Source organism: Mesoplodon bidens (genome assembly GCF_964165515.1).
Source record: "Mesoplodon bidens genome assembly, chromosome: 6".
Taxonomy (NCBI): Eukaryota; Metazoa; Chordata; class Mammalia; order Artiodactyla; family Ziphiidae; genus Mesoplodon; species Mesoplodon bidens.
In genome coordinates this window covers 52,370,057-52,390,303 of record NC_138162.1, presented here as the reverse complement: position 1 = coordinate 52,390,303, position 20,247 = coordinate 52,370,057, and the positions used below count along the sequence as shown (strand labels likewise).

The window sequence follows — 20,247 nt, the reverse complement described above, 5'->3', positions numbered from 1 at the left end:
AGGCTCCAGACGCGCAGGCTCAGTAGTTGTGGCTCACGGGCCTAGTTGCTCCACGGCATGTGGGATCTTCCCAGACCAGGACTTGAACCCGTGTCCCCTGCATTAGCAGGCAGATTCTCAACCACTTCACCACTGAGGAAGCCCCTCTTTGCATATTTTTATTGGTAATTATGGAGGATACCTTTTTACTATAATTTTAAAAATTAATATACAGCTAAGTTATGTTGTGTGTACAGCTTTATGAGTTTTAATGCAACTGCCACCACGTTAGAATAGAGAACAATTCCATCACCCCCTAAAATCTTTTTTGTGCTGCCCTTTTTAGTCACATCTCTCCTACTCCTAATCCCTGGCAACCACTCATCTGCTCTTCATCCTTATAGGCTTACCTTTTCCAGAATGTTATATAAAGGCATTCATACAGTACATAGCTTTTTTATATTGGTCCTTTTACTCAGCATAATGCCATATTGTTGCAAGTATTAATAGTCTACCCCTTTTTATTTCTGAGTAGTATTCCATTGTCTGGATGTACAACGGCTGTTTATGCATTTGTCTGTTGAAGAACATTTGGGTTTCTCCAGTTAGGGGTGATTATGAATAAATGGAGCTGCTATAAACATTCACTGTATGAACATAAAGTTTCATTTCTGTAGGGTAAATACATAGAAGTGGGATTGCCGGGTGATGTGATAAATGTATATTTAACTTTATAAAAAAAGATTAAACCATTTTCCACAGTGACTGGACCATCCATTTTACATACCACCAGCAGTGATTGAGTTACAGTTGCTACACATTCTAGCTAGCACTTGGTGTTGTCAGGGTTTTTCTGAGCCTTTCTAATAGGTGTGCAGTGGTGTCTCACGTGGTTTTAATTAGCATTTTCCTAGTGGATAATGATACTGACCATCTTTCTGTGTACTTATTTGCCATCCACATATCTTCTTTGGTAAAGTGTCTCTAATCTTTTGCCCATTAAAAAAATTGAATTGTTTTCTTACTGTGAAGTTTTGAGAGTTTTAAGATATATTCTGGATGTAAGTTGTTTGTCAGCTATGTTTTCTCCCAGTCTGTAGTTTGTATTTTGATTTTAACAGTGCCTTTCATAGATCAAAGTTTGAAATTTTGATAAAATCCAATTTATCAACGTTTTTCTTTACAGATCACAGTTCTGGTGTCATAGCTAACAACTCACTGCCTAACTCCAACATCATGAAGATTTTTCTCCCATATCCCAAAAGTTTTGTATTTTTACATTTTACATGGTCCATTTTCATTTAATTTTTATACAAGGTGGGAGGTTTTAGTTTAGGGCTCTATTTTTTTTTTTTTTGGCATATGGATGTCCAGTTGTTCTGACACTATTGTTGAAGAGACTAATCTTTCTTCACTGAATTGTTAGAAGATACATTTTTGATATGAACCAGTGTAATATGTGTATAGATTAATCATTAAAAGAGTGGGTTTTGAAATCAGTTTGCCTAAATTTGAATCTCAGTTCTACCACTAATTACTTGTATGACAATGACCAAGTATTTAACCTCTTTTTGTCTTAGTCTCCTTTTCTGTAAAATGAAGATAATCATAGTGCCTATTCCATAAGGTTCCACGAGGATTAAGTTATTACATGTTACACACATGGAAAAGTGCCTGACATATAATAAATGCTGAAATAGGGTTAGATTTTATGTAACTTTACAACTGTAGATTTGCAAGCATGTCCCAGAAATGCATTTCCAAGGAATATTGGAAATATTGTGATCATTTTTTCCAATTTATTACAGTTGCCTATTTGTTTATCTTCCTCTGTGAATTACTACTGATTTATTAATTTATAGAATTTACTTATGTATTATACATATTAACTCTTTAAGTTTTATCTATAACAATATTTTTCCCATTTGGCCTTTTTATCAATTACACCAACGGTGTAGACCTTCCTGTTTATCTGCTAGCACTAGATATTATGACCCTCTCTATTGTTAGTTAATTTGATAGACAAATAATGAGATGTCCTTTTAGTTTGTGTTTCGAGATTTGTAGTCAAGTTAATTATCATTTCATATGGTAATTATTGTATCAGTTAATTTTTGTTGAGTAACAAGTCATCTGAAAACGTAATGGTGAAACAGCAAACATTTATTATATCTTAGATTCTGTAGGTCAGCTGGAAAGTTCTTTGATCTAGGGTGGATTGGCCGATCTCTGTAGTCAGCTGATGGCTTGGCTGGGGCTGGATGGTCTAGGATTGTTAATGCACATATCTGGCAGTGGGTCTATTGGGCCTCAGCTGGAATGGCTCATGTCTGTATCATGTGGTCTCTCATCCTCCAGTAGATTAGTCTGGGCTTTTCCTCATGGTGGTCTCAGGGTCCTATAGAGCAGTAGGAGGGGCAGGCCCAGGGGAAAAGCACTTTTAAAGTTTCTGTTTTTGTCACATTTGCGAATGTTTCATTGATCAAGGATAGTCTCATGGCCAAGCCTAGATTCAAGGGGTAAAGAAGTAGATTTCACTTCTCAATGGAAAGAAATGCAAATTATTGTGACCATTATATTTCAATCTACTGCAGTTGGCTGTTTATTTTATAAAAGATTTTGGAATTTTCTATAGTGCAATCTGTCAGTGTTTTCCTTTATGGATTTGTGTATATTCATGCCTTTGGATGACCAGACTGTAAGCTTCTTGAAGGCAGAAACCATATTTTATTCTTTTCTTCATCCACGGAAGGCAGCATAGGGCCCAGCTCATAGTACATATTAAGTCAGTGCTTATTGAATAAATTCACTCATCGAAGACCAGGCTTGCTTGCTTGCTTATTTATTTATTTATTCCTTCATCAGCGATTATTGAATAGCTGTTAGATGCCAGGCACTGTGCTAATTGTTAGAGATACAATAGTGGACAAAGGGCAAAATAGAATTCTCTTGTGGTGTTTAGAGTGAAACATTGTGACTGGTAATGGAACTTAGTGAGACATGGGTTCAAATTCTATTTGTCTGTTGCTGGGCATATTACAGAACATCTGTGAGTTTCTTTTTTTAACCTATAGAATGGAATATAAATCCCTTCCTTCAAGTGCACAAAGAATTCAAGCGCACAAAGTTTGTAAAACACCTTGCATAGTACCTGTTACGTAGTCTATAATAAACAATGTTGTCTTTCTTCCCGACACGGTATAATCTGAAGCCTGCTGAGAACACTCGCCCTCTTTCTTTGTCAGTCTCTTAGAAATGATCATAGTCCTGAACTTCTCCCATTACAGACTCACTTCTTTGGTTTGCTCTTCTGATAGTTCTCAGAGTTGTCACTTTAAGCTATTCTTAAATTCTTATTCTTATTCTCTTTTTTGTGCAAGCAAATCAACCCAAATTGCCTTCCTTATTGGGATCTGGAGAACAGGGAACTTAGGAGTTAAAGAGCTTGTTGAATTCTGTCTTGGACGATAGAGATATTTGGTTGTGGGAGTGAGTATGTACGTCTGTGCACATCTTTTGGCAGCAGAAGGGAGAAGGGAACTTGGCAGGTGATTGAAGCAGAAGAACCCAGAAAGAGAAGGTGGCCTGGCTCCAAAGATGGATTCCTCTCACACCAGAAAAATTTGCTGGCAGTGGACAAATACGATTCAATTAGAGAGCATCCCTCTCTCAGGGCGAAATGATAGGAAAGATTATAAGGCAACATTGTAAGGCTTGCGGGGATTTATGAGGTGGGCAAACCTCATTTCTGGGAATTCCCACTCTCTCTGTCCTGTACCCTTCCCAGCTTTTTGGCTGCCTCTCCTCAATGTCTTTTCTCTCTTGGCCCAGTTTCTGCCAAGCTCCAGGATTCTTCAGGTACCATCCTGTCAAAATGATGAACATTCCAAATTCCCTCACATTAAAGGTTTGTCCATTTACCCTGCTACCCTGGGGTGACAGAAAAGGCCCTGGGGAGAAATTCACACTTGAGGGCTGGCTTTGCCATTAGCCTTTGTGTGACCCGTGGCCAGTCTCTTTTCCATGGGCCTCAGTTTGCCCTTTATAAAGTGTGAGGCTTGCACCAGCCAATCTCTAAAGTCTTTTCCAGTTTAAACAATCCTTGATTTGATGGTGCCATGCCTCCTCCAGCCCCACCTTACAGAAATGGAGTTTTGCATGTAAGTGTGCATATGTGCTGGGCATTTAGTGAAGTCTCACTCTGTGGATGTTGGGTCTACTCCTGTGTAAAATAAAAACTTGCTTGCTAACTGACTGGTGGCCATCCTGATGTTCTAACTAGAACGTGCGGCATTTATCCTGGATGGAAACTTTCTGGCGTTCACGGAGTGGGGGGGTGGGATGCTGTCTCCTCCAGCAGTTGGACGAGGGTCCTGTTTGTCAGGGGGGCGGGGATGGGAAATGGGCATGCCCTTGGGGCGAACAGGCTTGGCGCAACTCCTGAGTGAGAGCAGTTTGTTGTGAGGGAGACCCAGCCTAGTCATATCAAGGGTGTCCTTGTCTAACTCCCAACTGTGCATGTAAAAAGTTAGAAACTTCCTTTGGTTATTTCCAGGCTTGTGCATGTTGGTATCTTTTCGTTAATTGCCCACTATCTTCTCGGAAGGAAATTTGAGGATGAAGTTATTGCTCAGAGACTTATTACATACATAAAAGTATCCTAGAAACAAACAAACAAACAAACAAAAGATTAAAATATTGGAAACATGCCTGGGAACGGGATTTCTTCTGGGAACACAAGAAGGGAGAGGAGACGCGAAAAATACTTTAACATAGAGTTGACACATAGAAATGGTGCCAGTAGTTCTTAGAATCCAATAAAAAGAAATTAGTGTCAACTTTAGGATGTTGACATTAACCAAGAGAGGACATTCTAGTGGTGAGTCCTATTAAACACTTACTCATTCTTCAAAATCCTGCTCAGTAGTTACCCTTTGGGGGAAAACTTTCCTGACTCTCTTCTCATATCCCTTTCGCTTTGTCCTGGTAATTCCAACTCTCCTTCAGGCCAAATGTCGCTTCCTCAGGGAGCCTTACCTGATTCACAAACCATTTCTCCTCTCCAGCCAAGTTTGATTAAGTTCACGGTTATGCTATCCCATAGCACCTTATAGTTCTCTCTCATGGTACCTATCATGGTTCCAGTGTTATATTTATTTATGTGATTGGTTTGCCATATCTGTCTTCTACATTTGCCTGTAAATTACGTACGGGTTGAGATCAGATCTGTTTTATTCATTGTTGTGTCTTCAGGGTCAAATATAGTACCTTAGCACATGGGAGGTGCTCAGTAAATTTGTTAACGGATGAATAGACATATAAATAATTTAATGAGTTGGTTTTTTTTAACTGAAGAGAATTCTCCTCTTCTGGACACCATAAAAAATAACTAAACTAAAATCCAAACAGTTCCACCAAATAATCTTGGATAGTTTTGGGGATGTCTTTGCTTCTTTGCTCATTGTCAGGGCCTTGATTTCAGAAATGCTTTTGGCCAAGACCTTATCAGTTCATTGCCAATCCCCTGATTTCAAAAATACTTTTGGCCAAGTTAGTGCTCATTGCCATTTTACATATTTAGACTCTAAGATATCTGCTGCTGTTGGGAAGGTGAGACAACCAAGGACACCTTGGAAAAATTTGAAACATAGTCAGTACTAAACTTCCAAGAAATCATACAGACAGTCGTTCCGAAGATGTGATGCCTTATTCCAAACACATATTAGTGAAACTCCACCCAACACCACAATTCTGCGGTAATAAGAAGCACAAGGGAATAGCCACACTCTGCAGTAATTTAACCTGCTTTTTCTGCTTAGCTGGCAAGTGCTTCAAAGGTTGGGGAGCTGTGTTAATCAGAACTTGCCTCTGCAGCTGTGCTGAACTTGAATGTGGATGGAGGGGCACAGCAGACTAATTGGAGTCAGCACCTTGTGAGGCAGGGACATGTATTTTCATTGACACTTATTCATTTAACCTTTCATTTTCTCCATCTGTAAAAGTAAAATTGTTAAAAGTGATGACCTTTGAGGTTTTATATGTTTTATTTAAGCAAATTCCTTTCTCCCAAATGAAAATTTATGTGGAGCCGAAATATAAAACAAACAGATGAAAGTTGAGCTGCTCAGTGAGAGTGTGTGTGATTGGCTGTCATCCAAGCTTCTCATTAGGGGCTTTTCCAGGTAGGACCTTAGCAGAATCAGAAGTCCTTATAGGGTTTTTTTTGTGTGTGTTTTCTAAGAAGGAGTTACGTGACTCAGTCCCAGGTCTGTCGTGACTGCCTGGCTCCGTTTTATTTTTGGTCCCTGTCAGCCACACCTGGTCCATTTTCTATATTCTTTCTTAGGGGATTTCTCTTATTTTTACGTTTCCTCAGGGGGTGTTATTTTAGTTTTACAGAAGCAATACTGAGTATAAGAAAATCTATATGCAGGGACTTCCCTGGTGCTCCAGTGGTAAAGAATTCACCTTCCAGTGCAGGGGACGTGGGTTCGATCCCTGGTTAGGGAACTAAGATCCCACATGCTGCGGGGCAACTAAGTCCACGCACCACAACTACTGAGCTGGCGCGCCTCAATGAGAGAGAGAAAACCCACACACCACAACTAAAGAGAAGCCTGCGCGCCACAACTAGAGAGGAGCCTGTGCGCCTCAATGAAGATCCTGCGTGCCGCAACTAGGACCCAATGAAGCCAAAAAAAAAAAAAAAGAAAAAAAAGCTACTAAAGTTAAAAAAGAAAGAAAATCTATACTCAAAAAGAAGATTTAAGCAGCATTTTGTGTTCACCACAATGAGATTTAGTGAGAAAATGTTACTGCAAAATGTTAGATGCTGTTCAGTACAGCACACAGAAAACATAATGAGCAGAACAATGTTGTAGGATATTGTTATGCTTCAACTGTGATGAACAGTCATTTGTTAACCCAATGGATGCTGTGCTACATTGGCCAGTATCTCCTTACAAACAAGAGACACTTTTATGCAAATATTGAAAAGTGTTTGTGAGATCTTTGCTGAGGAAAAATAATATCAATCCCCAAAGCACGTTAAGATGTATGAAATTCCATATGCGTCTTACTTACAGCAGACTCTTAGTCTTGATGTTAGAAGTGTGAATTGAACTAATTAATGAAGTTGATTCAAGCTCTTCAGGCTGTGGTTGTGGTGAAACAACTCAAAACTGGTCTGCAGTAGGACTTGGAGAGGATAGTTTTGTAGTGGAAGAAAAGGTGTTGGTTTGGGGATGGATAGCTGTGCAAGCCCAGGTGGGCTCTGTCTCTTGGCATTTATTCTCAGGAAAATGTCCCCAATAGCAGATTCCTGGGTAGCATCAGTCACGCAGTAGCAGTTACACCTTTCACTGTGCCAGTAGCAGAACCCTTTTGAGAAGCCACAGGCTAAAATTGTACCTGTGGCAGGAGGGCCTCTGCTTCTTTCTTCTTTTTGAAAGGTGAAGTTTGGCCACTCTCCTCCTCCCTTTTCTTATATTTTATTTTAACCAATTTTTTTTTCAGCATTGTGGAGTGATGTCACATTTTCTATTACTAGTCCAAAGTTGAGAGAAAAAGAAAATGCGTTATATGGATGTGATCCAAAAAGATTTGGAGTGAGTGTAGGGATAAATGATGAGAGACATATATATTTCTCTGGTTCTAGATTCCCTTACAAATGCACCTTTTTAAGGGAAGAGCAGTTAACATTTACTTTTTTACATTTAATTTTTATGTGTAGATAATATTCCAATGGTTCAAAAGCATTGTATACATTACGTATACAGTGAAAAGTGTTCCTCCCATCATTATCCCCCCAATGACCTCATTCTCCCCTAATGGGTCACCCTTGTTCTTAGCTTCCTGTATCACCTTCCAGAAATTCCCTGGAGCATATGCAAACAAGAACAAATACTGGTTCTTGTTTTAGGAAAGCTAAACAGATGATTTTTTAAAATTCATTCCAGGAACGTGGTAACTATTTCTTCCTGTATCTAAAACTCATGTACAAAATTCTTCTGATATTTTAGTGTAAGTGGCAGTACAAAGGTCAGAGAACTCATGGGTGGAAGAGTGCTTCCTGAAACTGACATGCTGAATAAGGGTAGCAAAGTGTAGTGAGATCCAGACTCTCAGAGTATACAGTTTCCCTTTCTATCCCTGAAAGTAAAGGGAGAGAGCTGGGAGGAACAAAAGGAAAAAGAAACGAGACCCATACCTAGAAATAATTTACAGATGCAGTGTGGTTGTCTTTTCAAATCAACTGCTTTTTCTATTATTTCCTAAAGTCATTAAATAAACCACAGCCAGTGCTAATGCAGTTTGGTGAGTTCAGAGCAGAGCCCTTGGTTTTGGCAAATCACTCAGCTGGCCCTAGAAATGGGGGTGGATCCCACCGGAGCTGAAAGAATTACAGTGTCTCCTTCCTCTTGATGACTCTCTCTGGGAACATGCCTGGAAGGAGTGAGTGTGGGAGATGAGGTGGTGCTTACTCAGAGGCAGGGCTGGATGTGTGTGTGTGTGTGTGTGTGTGTGTGTGTGTGTGTACGGGTAACTGTGCTGTGGTGTTATTTTTGGAGGCTGTAAAATAATTCCACAGCTAGGTTTCCTGGCTCATTCTCTCTTGTGATGCTTTTCTTATCCTAACCTCTGTTCCCTCTCTTGAAATCCTAAAGTTAAACCAATGAGGCTAGAAGCAAGATAGATGCTTGAGGGTCAGGCTTGGGAACCCATTCTACTCAAGATTTCTTCCCTCAGCATACTGAGTTAATATTACAAGAAAAATATTGCAACACCAACTCCTACTTACATTAAGACTTGACTTTGAAATTCTTCCTAGTGAATCAGATAAAAATGTAGCTCCTAATAGGATCATCCTCAAAACATCACTGTATACATCAAACATTGGCAAATGCTATCAAAAAAAAATTGTATGAGGACTTCATGGCAGGCACAGTGCTTGGCATAAGTAGGTCTGGTAAATGAATACCAGTCAGCTCCAAATCCTCAGCAACCACTGATCACCTTTCTATAGCATTTTGTAAAAGCGTAACATTTGCTTTCCCCCCTCATGAACTCAGTAATTATCAAAACAGTCTTTTAAATATGGGCAAAGGGGTCAGTTTAGACTCAGAAGAGCACTTTCATTTTTTAAAAAAAATTTATTGAAGTATAGTTGATTTACAATGTTGTGTTAATTTCTGCTGTACAGTGAAGTGATTCGGTTATACATATATATATTCTTTTTCATATTCTTTTCCATTATGGTTTATCACAGGATATTGAATATAGTTCCCTGTGCTATACAGTAGGACCTTGTTGTTTATCCATCCTGTATATAGTAGTTTGCATCTGCTAACCTCAAACTCCCAATCCTTCCCTTTCCCACCGCCCGTCCCCCTTGGCAACCACAAGTCTGTTTCTGTTTCATAGACTGGTTCATTTGGGTCATATTTCAGATTCCACATATAAGTGATATCATATGGTATTTGTCTCTTTCTCAGTTACTTCACTTAATATGATAATCTCTAGGTCTATCCATGTTGCTGCAAACGGCATGATTTCATTTTTTATGGCTGAGCAATATTCCATGGGGTGTGTGTATATATATATCACATCTTCTTTATCCATTCATCTGTCAGTGGACATTTAGGTTGTTTCCATGTCTTGGCTATTGTAAATAGGAGAGAACTTTCATTTTTAACCTCATTTTTCAATAAGTGGGAGCCAAGTGAATTGGTGAAATTGAATTAGATCTGGTATAAAATGTGTCCATATGTCCGTCCATCCATCCATCTAGCCAACAAATATTTATTAAGTCCTCTATATGCTGAGAATAGGTAGAATATTCATATGTAAATCAATGCAAATAAAACAGCTTCAATTCTCATCCTAATGGAATGTATCATCTAGGAGGAGAGAGATCAAATAAAATAATCACAGATTGTGGTAATCTTTATGAAGGAAACAAATAGGAGGCTGAATTGAGGGTGGTGGGATGAGAGTGTGTAGATATTGTAGATAAGACAGGTAAAGAAGATCTCCACAAGATAGGCATTTAAGCTAAGACTCCAAAGGATGAGAGAAATTAGCCATGAAAAGTATGGAAAAGAGCGGAAAAGAGCATTCCAGGCACAGGGATCAGCATGTCCAAAGGTTTTGAGGTAGGAAAGGGCATGGTATAGCTAAGGAACTGAAAGACCAGTGAGAATTTGAATTCCAGCTCTGACTTCAATAGCTGTGGAAGATAGAATAAGCCACTCAATCTTTTGAGCCCTAATTTCTTTCTATTTAAAAATGAGATAATGGTGCATACTCCCAGGAGAGAATTTGATGAATATTAAATGAGATAACATGGAACCTACTTGAATCACTTTACATCTACATAAAGGTCCCTGAGACTCCAGTAGCCCTCATCACCCGCTGTGCTTGACCTTTCTAGTCTCCTGATCATTTTACGTAGACTTGAGAATCAACCGTCACTGGAGCCAGAAAACAACCTACATCCCTGGTATTTCCACATTCACCAAGAGGAGAGAATAGCCACAGATTCCATTTGCTTATCTTTGAAACTTTGGAAATGAGAAGAGAAGGGGAAAGAGGGAGAGGGAGAGAGAGAGAGAGAGAAAGTGAAATGAGAGGGTTTTCTTTTTGTAAATGTGCTTTATCACTTAGGAAATAAATCTTAAAAGTCAGGTAGCATTTTCTTTTTACATTTGGGAAGATTTGAGGTTTGGGGCTAGGTGTTCAGAAAACAGAATAAAGAGAAATGAAATGATGGTCATTGGGTACCCTGTATATTGCAGACACAGTGCTTGGCAGGTTATGTAGTTTACCTCATTTAATCTTTACAAGAATTCTGCAAGACAGGTCTTATTAGGCTCATTTCAAAGATGAGGGTCAGAGGGAAATGTAGACTTCACTCAGTCCCTCTCTTACCTTGTGGAATTTAATATGGAATCAGGCAATACTTTGATAATGATGAGAGTCTATAAAGTTAGCATATGGTGTATGTCATTGACATATTTATTTAGAATAGTTTATTATTGGGATAGAACCACATTATCATTAATTGATCAATAATTAATGATAAATAATGATAATTATTTATTCAGTTCATGGTAATGATAATAATGCCATTATCATGAATTTGTCTCAATTCAGCAAACACTGAATACTTAACTATGTCTCAGGCACTGTAGTGTGTAAAGACAGCTAGTGCACATCTTGTTTTGGGAATGGAGAATAACTGATAGTCCATTACAGCTAGGGTGTGCAATGGGGCAGGAGTGGTTAGCAGGGTCTAGGTGATGCAGAGTCTTGATGCCATGCTAAAGAGTTTTGGATTTTGTCCAATGAGAGATAGGCACATGATCAGAGTAGCATTTTAGAAAGACTGCTCACACAGTTATTTTTAGACAAGGCTTTGTAAACACCAGCTTATCCTGTGGGGCCATGTTAATAACCTTCCTCATACATTATGTTCCCTCTTTTCCTTTTAGCAACAGTGGACGGTGCCATGGACCTGATCTTGATCAATTCCCTACCTCTCGTGTCTGACGCTGAGACATCCCTCACCTGCATCGCCTCTGGATGGCACCCCCATGAGTCCATCATCATAGGAAGGGACTTTGAAGCCTTAATGAACCAGCACCAGGATCCACTGGAAGTTACTCAAGATGCAACCAGAGAATGGGCTAAAAAAGTTGTTTGGAAGAGAGAAAAGGCCAGTAAAATCAATGGTGCTTATTTCTGTGAAGGGCGAGTTCGAGGAGAGGCAATAAGGATACGGACCATGAAGATGCGCCAACAAGGTAACATGCCCTTTGGTTGTGGGCAGGTGAGGTCCACTGAGCCGCAGACACCCGCCCCTTGTCTTGGCAGCTGCTCACTCAGGCTGGGTATGAGCTGCCTGAGAGCATTAGAGATAAGAGATCATCTAGTCCAACTCCCTCACATACAATCCTTTCACTAGACCTTGTGCCTAGTGCATGAGATGAAATGAAATATATCACATGTTCTACTAAGGGCTCCATGGTCCTGATGGAGATATGAACATGTTACGTGTATATAATATGATTCACAGCAATGAATACAAGTGTCCACCACCAAACTATGGGCTATTTGGAGTTTTCCCATTGATTTTTCATTTGATTCCTTATTTGTTTTCTTGGCCTCTGAGTATTCTTAATGGAAGTTAATGTTTTCAGAGGAAAAATAAGGTAGAAATAAAAAATTAAGGGAAACATCTCTCAATTTAATTAGTTACTTGGCATAGTGGTTATCTATTGACATAGTAATGCTGTGTAACACACAACCAAAACCACAGTGATAAGATGTACACGGTGATATACAGTGATAAGCCTTCATAGCTTGTGAGCCTAAGTCAGCTGGGTTGATAGGTGGCTGATCTTGACTGGGCAGCTTTCTCATGTGTATGGATATTGGCTTATTAGGTTGGCCTTGGTTGGGCTACCTTGGCTCTGTTCCACGTGACTGTTATCTGTTAGCAGGCTAATGTAGATATGTTCTCATGGAGACAGCAGGGGTGCAAGAGAACAAGCAGAAACACACACGGCTTCTTGAAACCTAGCCTTAGTACTGTATACTCTCACTTCTGCCTCACTTTTATCGCCCAAAGCAAGTTGAACAGCTGAGCCTAAAGTCAGAATGGGAGGGTATTACACAATTACATGGCCAAGAGTATGGATACAGGGAGGGATGAAGAATTGGGGCCCTTTTTTCAGGCTACATGATTTAATTTTAGAAGTTGAGTACCCAGGCCCAGCTCACAGAACACCAGAACTTTTGAAGGAGGACCTTGAGAGCCTTCTGTAAAGGAAGAGTATTACTCCTTTCTATGCCTCACAAAGCAGTGATGTGATGGAACCTTTCTCCCAAAATAGAAGTGGGTCCTAAGCTGTATCTTTAGGCCAGTCCACCACACTCATGGCAGTTGGAGGAAATGTCATTGTAAACATTATTTAATGACTCTGTTCTGCCCTAAGGCTCCCAAGCGTGGACAGGCAGGTAGACTTCTGGTGCTCTTGATGCTGTCTACTGGGAAGAAGGTACAGATTCCAGCAGAAATGACCTCTCCTTGTTCTGACGGAAATGATCTGGCCCCTCACCCTCAGTCCCTTTCTCTGGGTTGGTTATAACTAAAATGAAGGGGTCCTCACCAAATTAACATCATCATAACCACACGAGACTGTGGCCTGAGGATGTGTCATTTCATGAGACAATGACATTGTGAGCTCTTTAGGATTTGATTTTTAATTGTAAAACTGATCCAGATAAATAATGCACCTCTGCACATTTCTGATTGTCAGCTTTTTTTTTTTATTAGTCTCTGCTTTTCAACAAAGTGAATCAGTCATACATATACATCTATTCCCACATCCCCTCCCTCCTGCGTCTCCCTCCCTCCCACCCTCCCCATCCCACCCCTCCAGGCGGCCACAAAGCACCGAGCCCATCCCCCCGCGCCACGCGGCCACCCCCCACCATCCATCCACCCAACGCCCGGCAGTGTATACACGTCCATGCCTCTTCCCCGCCCCGTCACAGCCCACCCCCCCATATCCCCAAGCCCACCCCCAGTAGGTCTGTGTCTCTATTCCTGTTTTACCCCTAAGTTCTTCATGACATTTTTTTTCTTAAATTCCGTATATACGTGTTAGCATACGGTATTTGTCTTTCTCTTTCTGACTTACTTCACTCTGTATGACAGACTCTAGGTCTATCCACCTCATTACAAATAGCTCAGTTTCGTTTCTTTTTATGGCTGAGTAATATTCCATTGTATATATGTGCCATATCTTCTTTATCCATTCATCCGATGATGGACACTTAGGTTGTTTCCATCTCCGGGCTATTGTGAATAGAGCTGCAATGAACATTTTGGTACATGTCTCTTTTTGAATTATGGTGTTCTCAGGGTATATGCCTAGTAGTGGGATTGCTGGGTCATATGGTAGTTCTATTTTTAGTTTTTTAAGGAACCTCCATACTGTTCTCCATAGCGGCTGTACCAATCCACATTCCCACCAGCAGTGCAAGAGTGTTCCCTTTTCTCCACACCCTCTCCAGCATTTATTGTTTCTAGATTTCTTGATGATGGCCATTCTGACTGGTGTGAGATGATATCTCATTGTACTTTTGATTTGCATTTCTCTAATGATTAATGATGTTGAGCATCCTTTCATGTGTTTGTTGGCAGTCTGTATATCTTCTTTGGAGAAATGCCTATTTAACTCTTCTGCCCATTTTTGGACTGGGTTGTTTGTTTTTTTGCTATTGAGCTGCATGAGCTGCTTATAAATTTTGGAGATTAATCCTTTGTCAGTTGCTTCATTTGCAAATATTTTCTCCCATTCTGAGGGTTGTCTTTTGGTCTTGTTTATGATTTCCTTTGCTGTGCAAAAGCTTTGAAGTTTCATTAGGTCCCATTTGTTTATCTTTGTTTTTATTTCCATTTCTCTAGGAGGTGGGTCCAAAAGGATCTTGCTGTGATTTATGTCATAGAGTGTTCTGCCTATGTTTTCCTCTAAGAGTTTGATAGTTTCTGGCCTTACATTTAGGTCTTTAATCCATTTTGAGCTTATTTTTGTGTATGGTGTTAGGGAATGATCTAATCTCATACTTTTACATGTCCCTGTTCAGTTTTCCCAGCACCACTTATTGAAGAGGCTGTCCTTTCTCCACTGTACATTCCAGCCTCCTTTATCAAAGATAAGTTGACCATATGTGCATGGGTTTATCTCTGGGCTTTCTATCCTGTTCCATTGATCTATCTTTCTGTTTTTGTGCCAGTACCACACTGTCTTGATTACTGTAGCTTTGTAGTATAGTCTGAAGTCAGGAAGCCTGATTCCTCCAGCTCCATTTTTCGTTCTCAAGATTGCTTTGGCTATTCGGGGTCTTTTGTGTTTCCATACAAATTGTGACATTTTTTGTTCTAGTTCTCTGAAAAATGCCAGTGGTAGTTTGATAGGGATTGCATTGAATCTGTAGATTGCTTTGGGTAGTAGAGTCATTTTCACAATATTGATTCTTCCAATCCAGGAGCATGGTATATCTCTCCATCTATTTGTATCATCTTTAATTTCTTTCATCAGTGTCTTATAATTTTCTGCATACAGGTCTTTTGTCTTCTTAGGTAGGTTTATTCCTAGATATTATATTCTTTTTGTTGCAATGGTAAATGGGAGTGTTTTCTTGATTTCACTTTCAGATTTTTCATCATTAGTGTACAGAAATGCCAGAGATTTCTGTGCATTAATTTTGTATCCTGCTACTTTACCAAATTCATTGATTAGCTCTAGTAGTTTTCTGGTAGCATCTTTAGGATTCTCTATGTATAGTATCATGTCATCTGCAAACAGTGACAGCTTTACTTCTTCTTTTCCAATTTGGATTCCTTTTATTTCCTTTTCTTCTCTGATTGCTGTGGCTAAAACTTCCAAAACTACGTTGAATAAGAGTGGTGAGAGTGGGCAGCCTTGTCTTGTTCCTGATCTTAGTGGAAATAGTTTCAGTTTTTCACCATTGAGGACAATGTTGGCTGTGGGTTTGTCATATATGGCCTTTATTATGTTGAGGAAAGTTCCCTCTATGCCTACTTTCTGCAGGGTTTTTATCATAAATGGGTGTTGTATTTTCTCGAAAGCTTTCTCTGCATCTATTGAGATGATCATATGGTTTTTCTTCTTCAATTTGTTAATATGGTGTATCACATTGATTGATTTGCATATATTGAAGAATCCTTGCATTCCTGGAATAAACCCCACTTGATCATGGTGTATGATCCTTTTAATGTGCTGTTGGATTCTGTTTGCTAGTATTTTGTTGAGGATTTTTGCATCTATGTTCATCAGTGATATTGGCCTGTAGTTTTCTTTCTTTTTGACATCCTTGCCTGGTTTTGGTATCAAGGTGATGGTGGCCTCGTAGAATGAGTTTGGGAGTGCTCCTCCCTCTGCTATATTTTGGAAGAGTTTGAGGAAGGATAGGTGTTAGCTCTTCTCTAAATCTTTGATAGAATTCGCCTGTGAAGCCATCTGGTCCTGGGCTTTTGTTCTTTGGAAGATTTTTTTTTTTTAAATAGGCTAATTTAATTGTATTCACTGCTTACATGGTCATACCACCACTTAAAGGAACTCTGACAGGACAATCTACCAAAAGACAATTATTTTCATATAGTGTTATTATTTTTAATCACAGTTTCAATTTCAGTGCTTGTGATTGGTCTATTCATATTTTCTATTTCTTCCTGATTCAGTCTTGGCAGGTTGTGCATTTCTAAGAATTTGTCCATTTCTTCCAGGTTGTCCATTTTATTGCCATAGTGTTGCTTGTAGTAATCTCTCATGATATTTTGTATTTCTGCAGTGTCAGTTGTTACTTCTCCTTTTTCATTTCTAATTCTATTGATTTGAGTCTTCTCCCTTTTTTTCTTGATGAGTCTGGCTAATGGTTTATCATTTTTGTTTATCTTCTCAAAGAACCAGCTTTTAGTTTTATTGATCTTTGCTATCGTTTCCTTCATTTCTTTTTCATTTATTGCTGATCTGATCTTTATGATTTCTTTCCTTCTGCTAACTTTGGGGGGTTTTTGTTCTTCTTTCTCTAATTGCTTTAGGTGCAGGGTCAGGTTGTTTACTCGAGATGTTTCCTGTTTCTTAAGGTGGGATTGTATTGCTATAAACTTCGCCCTTAGAACTGCTTTTGCTGCGTCCCATAGGTTTTGGGTCGTCGTGTCTCCATTGTCATTTGTTTCTAGGTATTTTTTGATTTCCTCTTTGATTTCTTCAGTGATCACTTCGTTTTTGAGTAGTGTATTGTTTAGCCTCCATGTGTTTGTCTTTTTTACAGATCTTTTCCTGTAATTGATGTCTAGTCTCATAGCATTGTGGTCGGAAAAGATACTTGATACAATTTCAATTTTCTTAAATTTACCAAGGCTTGATTTGTGACCCAAGATATGATCTATCCTGGAGAATGTTCCATGAGCACTTGAGAAAAATGTGTATTCTGTTGTTCTTGGATGGAATGTCCTATAAATATCAATTAAGTCCATCTTGTTTAATGTATCATTTAAAGCTTGTGTTTCCTTATTTATTTTCATTTTGGATGATCTGTCCATTGGTGAAAGTGGGGTGTTAAAGTCCCCTACTATGAGTGTGTTACTGTCGATTTCCCCTTTTATGGCTGTTAGTATTTGCCTTATGTATTGAAGTGCTCCTATGTTGGGTGCATAAATATTTACAATTGTTATATCTTCTTCTTGGATCAATCCCTTGATCATTATGTAGTGTCCTTCTTTGTCTCTTCTAATAGTCTTTATTTTAAAGTCTATTTTGTCTGATATCAGAATTGCTACTCCAGCTTTCTTCTGATTTCCATTTGCATGGAATATCTTTTTCCATCCCCTTACTTTCAATCTGTATGTGTCTCTAGGTCTGAAGTGGGTCTCTTGTAGACAGCATATATATGGGTCTTGTTTTTGTATCCATTCAGCCAATCTGTGTCTTTTGGTGGGAGCATTTAGTCCATTTACATTTAAGGTAATTATTGATATGTATGTTCCTATTCCCATTTCCTTAATTGTTTTGGGTTCGTTATTGTAGGTATTTTCCTTCTGTTGTGTTTCTTGCCTAGAGGAGTTCCTTTAGCATTTGTTGTAAAGCTGGTTTGGTGGTGCTGAACTCTCTCAGCTTTTTCTTGTCTGTAAACGTTTTAATTTCTCCATCAAATCTGAATGAGATCCTTGCTGGGTAGAGTAGTCTTGGTTGCAGGTTTTTCTCCTTCATCACTTTAATTATGTCCTGCCACTCCCTTCTGGCTTGTAGAGTTTCTGCTGAGAGATCAGCTGTTAACCTGATGGGGATTCCCTTGTGTGTTTTTTGTTGTTTTTCCCTTGCTGCTTTTAATGATTTCTTTGTGTTTAATTTTTGACAGTTTGATTAATATGTGTCTTGGCGTATTTCTCCTTGGATTTATTCTGTATGGGACTCTCTGTGCCTCCTGGACTTGATTAACTATTTCCTTTCCCATATTAGGGAAGTTTTCTGCTATAATCTCTTCAAATATTTTCTCAGTCCCTTTCTTTTTCTCTTCTTCTTCTGGAACCCCTATAATTCGAATGTTGGTGCGTTTAATGTTGTCCCAGAGGTCTCTGAGACTGTCCTCTGTTCTTTTCATTCTTTTTTCTTTATTTTGCTCTGCAGCAGTTATTTCCACTATTTTATCTTCCACCTCACTTATCCGTTCTTCTGCCTCAGTTATTCTGCTATTGATCCCATCTAGAGTATTTTTTATTTCATGTATTGTGTTTTTAATCGATGCTTGATTCATCTTTAGTTCTTCTAGGTCCTTGTTAACTGTTTCTTGCATTTTGTCTATTCTATTTCCAAGATTTTGGATCATGGAAATAGAATCTTGGATCATCTTTACTATCATTATTCTGAATTCTTTTTCAGGTAGACTGCCTATTACCTCTTCATTTGTTAGGTCTGGTAGGTTTTTATCTTGCTCTTTCTCCTGCTGTGTGTTTTTCTGTCTTCTCATTTTGCTTATGTTACTGTGTTTGGGGTCTCCTTTTTGCAGGCTGCAGATTCGTAGTTCCCATTGTTTTTGGTGTCTGTCCCCAGTGGCTAAGGTTGTTTCAGTAGGTTGTGTAGGCTTCCTGGTGGGGGGGGACTAGTGCCTGTGTTCTGGTGGTTGAGGCTCGATCTTGTCTTTCTGGTGGACAGGTCCACGTCTGGTGGTGTGTTTTGGGCTGCCTGTGGCCTTATTATGTTTTTAGGTAGCCTCTCTGCTAATGGGTGGGGTTGTGTTCCTGTCTTGCTAGTTGCTTGGCATAGGGTGACCAGCACTGTAGCTTGCTGGTCGTTGACTGAAGCTGGGTGCTGGTGTTGAGATGGAGATCTCTGGGGGATTTTCCCGCTTGATATTATGTGGAGCTGGGAGGTCTCTTGTGGACCCGTGTCCTGAAGTTGGCTCTCCCACTTCAGAGGCACAGCACTGACTCCTGGCTGCAGCACCATGAGCCTTTCATCTACCCGGCTCAGAATAAAAGGGAGAAAATGTAGAAAGAAAGAATTAGTAGAAGAAAGAAAGAGAGAGAGAGAGAAAGGAAGAAGGAAAGAAAGGAAGGAAGGAAGGAAGAAAGAAAGAAAGAAAGGAGGGAGGGAGGGAGGAAGGACGGAAAGAAAGAAAGGAGGGAGGGAGGAAGGAAAGAAAAAGAAAGAGTGAAAGGAAGAAAGAAGGGAGGGAGGGAGGGAGGAAAGACAGGAGGGAGGGAGGAATGAAAGAAAGAAGGAAAGAAAGAAAGGGGCAGAGGGAGGGAGGAAGGGAAGGTAGGAAAAAAAGAAAGAAGATAAAGTAAAATAGAATAAAGTATAAAATATAGTAGCATTATTAAAAATAAAAAAAGTAATTATTAAAAAAAAAAACGGACAGATAGAACCCTGGGACCTATGGTGGAAGCAAAGCTATACAGAGAAAATCTCACACAGAAGCATACACATACACATTCACAAAAAGAGAACGGGGGGAAAGCAATCGAAAATCTTGCTCTCAAAGTCCACCTCCTCAATTTGGGATAATTCGTTGTAAAAAGAGGAAAAGGGGAAAAAGTGTGAAATCTTGCTCTCAAAGTCCACCTCCTTAATTTGGGATAATTCGTTGTAAAAAAAAGGAAAAGTGGAAAAGATCTTAAATGTTGTCCTCAAAGTCCACCTCCTCAATTTGGGATGATTCGCTGTCCATTCATGCACTCCACAGACGCAGGGCACATCAAGCGGACCGTGGAGCTTTAATCCGCTGCCTCCAAGGCTGTACAGAGAGATTTCCCTGTCTCTTCTCTGCTCTCACAGCTCCCGGGTCTCAGCCTTGAACCTGGCCCCGCCTCTGCGCGTAGGTCGCCGGAGGGCGTCGGCTCTTCGCTCAGACAGGACGGGTTTAAAGGAGCCGCTGATTCGGGGGCTCTGGCTCACTCAGGCCGAGGGGAGGGAGGGGCACGCAGTGCGGGGAGGGAGGGGCACGCAGTGCGGGGCGGGCCTGCGGCGGCAGAGGCCGGCGTGACGTTGCACCAGCCCGAGGAGCTCCGTGCGCTTTCCCCGGGAAACCGTCCCTGCGTCCCGGGACCCTGGCAGTGGCGGGCTGCACAGGCTCCCTTTTGGGGGGTCTGAGGTCTTCTGTCAGCGTTCAGTAGGTGTTCTGTAGGAGTTGCTCCACGTGTAGATGAATTTCTGATGTATCTGTGGGGAGGAA

General features: G+C 40.0%; 1 protein-coding gene across 1 annotated transcript in view; it reads left to right on the top strand.

Moving 5' to 3' along the window:
- The window catches only part of LOC308619279 (angiopoietin-1 receptor-like), a gene marked incomplete at its 5' end in the record, with an annotated part of 112,017 nt that overhangs the window by 33,895 nt on the left and 57,875 nt on the right, over positions 1 to 20,247 (top strand). Inside the window, one exon of the mRNA XM_081237903.1 lies at positions 11,472 to 11,783. Coding sequence (XP_081094029.1) covers positions 11,472 to 11,783 — 312 coding nt within the window. The remainder of the gene's footprint in view (positions 1 to 11,471; positions 11,784 to 20,247) is intronic.